The sequence below is a fragment of the Merops nubicus genome, unplaced genomic scaffold, assembly GCF_000691845.1.
Source record: "Merops nubicus isolate BGI_N331 unplaced genomic scaffold, ASM69184v1 scaffold15533, whole genome shotgun sequence".
NCBI classification, from domain to species: Eukaryota; Metazoa; Chordata; class Aves; order Coraciiformes; family Meropidae; genus Merops; species Merops nubicus.
Window position 1 is genome coordinate 24291 of NW_008601085.1, and position 2892 is coordinate 27182.

The 2892-nt window shown below is 38.0% G+C and overlaps 1 protein-coding gene across 1 annotated transcript in view; it reads right to left on the reverse strand.

Annotated features, from left to right (window-relative positions):
• The window catches only part of LOC103770626 (DCN1-like protein 2), a 3228-nt gene extending 1833 nt beyond the window's left edge, over nucleotides 1-1395 (reverse strand). Inside the window, exons 1-2 of the mRNA XM_008937895.1 lie at nucleotides 1298-1395; nucleotides 26-122 (exon numbers count right to left, since the gene is read on the reverse strand). Coding sequence (XP_008936143.1) covers nucleotides 26-122; nucleotides 1298-1372 — 172 coding nt within the window. The 5' untranslated portion in view covers nucleotides 1373-1395. The remainder of the gene's footprint in view (nucleotides 1-25; nucleotides 123-1297) is intronic.
• Between the last annotated feature and the right edge of the window lie 1497 nt (nucleotides 1396-2892).

Consider the following 2892-nt stretch of genomic DNA (forward strand, 5'->3'; position numbering starts at 1 on the left):
TGGAAGATCTTCAAGTACTGCTTACCTTCTTCATCATAGTTGGACATATCATCTGCAATCATATTTCCAAAGTCTAACAAAAGATTCCAAGTATCTTTTGGAATTGATCTTTTATGATGTTCCTATAAAGGAGGAAATAGGGTACTGTTCAAACTTTTCCATTTCCACAGTGGTATTTTATATTGTCATATGCAGAAATACATTTTACATGTATTTTTTTTTTAAAAATAAGTTCAGGGCTTCCAAAGCAAGCTACAAAATAGATCACAACTAAAGAAGAAAACAAGTGTAAGAAGTTTTTGATAGTTGCTTCATTTCTTCTGCTCTGCTTTTAAGGTATGTGTTCCTGACTTCTTATGGAGAAGAATAAGCCAAACAGTTTATACTTCTATTTAAAGGCAGCCCTTCCAGGCTTTGAAACTGTGCAGCCAGGGGTTGGCAGTCTGCTATTTCAACTTGAGCCCTTTTTTCCTTACCAAGTCTCTTTCAACTTGTTGGTTCCAGTTGCACCTGCACTTGTCTCACTCCCAGAGTGCCTTCTGGATCCACCATCTCAGCCTCTCTCCAGCTATTCTCTCCCCCACCATAACACACCACGTGCATTTCTTGCAGTAATACCCTCAAGTAATATATCATTGGATGTGTTTAAGACCAGGCTGGATGTGGACTTAGAGAATCTGGTCTACTGGGAGGTGTCCCTACCCATGGCAGGGGGGTTGGAACTAGATGATCTTGAAGGTCCCTTCCAACCCAAACCATTCTATGATGCATTTCAAAAATCTGCATCAAAATGAAGTTGATGATCAACACAACTGTTACCTAAAAACTGAGTCAAAATAATTACTCAGACAAGAACTTGTGCTTAAAAAGAGAAGGCTCTCAGGTTAAGTCAGTCATGACAGAATTGACTTTTTAAAAAAACTTGAATTTATGCATTAACACTTCAAAAGGCAAAGCAGAGTAAAACACATGGCTGAAAATCACAGTTGTCTTGAGAAAAAAGACAACACAGGTTCCATCTACAGCCATGGCTTCCTTTCATACAGAAGCTTTTATAAGTAGTAGGACACAGGAGCAAACAAGCAGAATGCTCTATTGCTTTGCTACTTTTTATTGAATTCTTCTCTGTTAGAAAATGATATAGAGAAGGTTTAATGTGGCTTGATTCAATTTTCTATCAGTTTTCAAAAGGAAAAAGTTTGAAGGGAGTATTCAGACATCTTGCTTTTTCCTTTACTGTAAGCACACAGCCTACAAGCCAGACTGACAGTCAGAAAAGAACAGGGTACATACTTACCAACAAAAATTTATTCCAAAGATCTAGAAATTTAAATCTTCCTGATAAGACTAAATTCCAATATGCAATTGCCATTTCTAGATCTGCAAGAGACAAAGTAACATGTAAATATTACAGTACATTACATGCAATAAAACTCATGTTTAAATAACTAATGCCACATCCAGGATATTCTGAGACAAATTAACTTTTTTTAAAATTACTACAAAAATTGTAAGAACTGTTTTCTACTCTCACTGACCCAAAGACAAGCAATAATGGCATAAACTGCATATTGAACATCACAGTCATAAAGACTAAAGCATTTTTGTAATCAGCAGTGTCAGATTAAAGCTACTTTCAGTCTACAGAAACAGAACTAAATTGTTATCAATGTCTACAAATTCAAAGGAAAAAAATATGCAGAAGCACAGCACATATACTGAAGTCTGCAGGTGCCAACCCCTGTTCATCTACCACATTTTAGACACAGTTGACTTAAGAAATTTAAAGATGTGAGGAGAAGATTTGTCTGGGGCATGACAGTTCTACAGCATCCCTGACAGCAATGATTCTCTTCTTTTGGAGTCCTTCAACAGACAAACACCTACACCCAACACTAAAAAGGTTAAGTCCATGAAAGCAGTCCTTATTCTGCACCAGGATCAGAGAACTCAGAGCAGAGCTCAGCTTGTGGATGCCAACAGGAGGCTGCATCACTGCCACACAGTCAAGCAGAAAAGGAAGAGAAACCCTAAATGCAGTATAAGGGTAGAAAGGATGTTTTCTTGAAGACCTGTTCTCATTCTCCACAGCTCACAATACCTCTGATGGCTTCTGTGCTTGGTCCCACAGGTAAGAGCACTAAAAGTATGCATGCTGCTGTGCAACCACAAAATAAAGCACAGCCTTTCTTCAAACACTAAAAGATTTCAGTCTGTGCTTTCACTGTAAAGTATAAACAAAATAGGAAACTTGATAGAAAGTATTGCCACAGCAGATAAGGCAGAAGATTGACCTCCACCTCTGAGAAAGGAGCATGGTATTTGAAACTGTACATCATGTTACAAACCAAGGAACACACTGTCACCTGAAAATCAAGTTTCAAGTCTGAAAGGGATGTTCCAGATTTTAACACAGTCAGTTCCCTAGAGTCTGCATCATAAAGGGTTGAGGTCCAGACAAAATGCTGGGTTAAGACAGAAATGCAATATGCCCATACCTAGCTACACAGAGAGTGCTTTTCAATACAGAACCTGCTTTATGCCCCAATAAGGTCCTTCAGTCAGTCCTATCTTTGCCCCTGCATTCCTTTTCACAGAAAATAAGCAGAAGAGAATAGTTAATAGCCTTTACTTGCTGTTTAGATATGCAGGTTAATTATTCATGTTATCCTCAATTAAAAGCAGAAGTGGGAAGGGAAAAACTTGAATAATCTTACAGGTTTCTGAACCTTTCCATGAAGTAACTGGCTTTGATCCCATTCACTGGGGCTTCTCTATGAAGACTCAACCTTTACAAGCCCATCTTGCAAATCTATCATGTGACAGCATTAAGCAAAATGCACTTTGAAGAAACAACACCTTAACAGTACAATAATATTACTTCCCACAGAA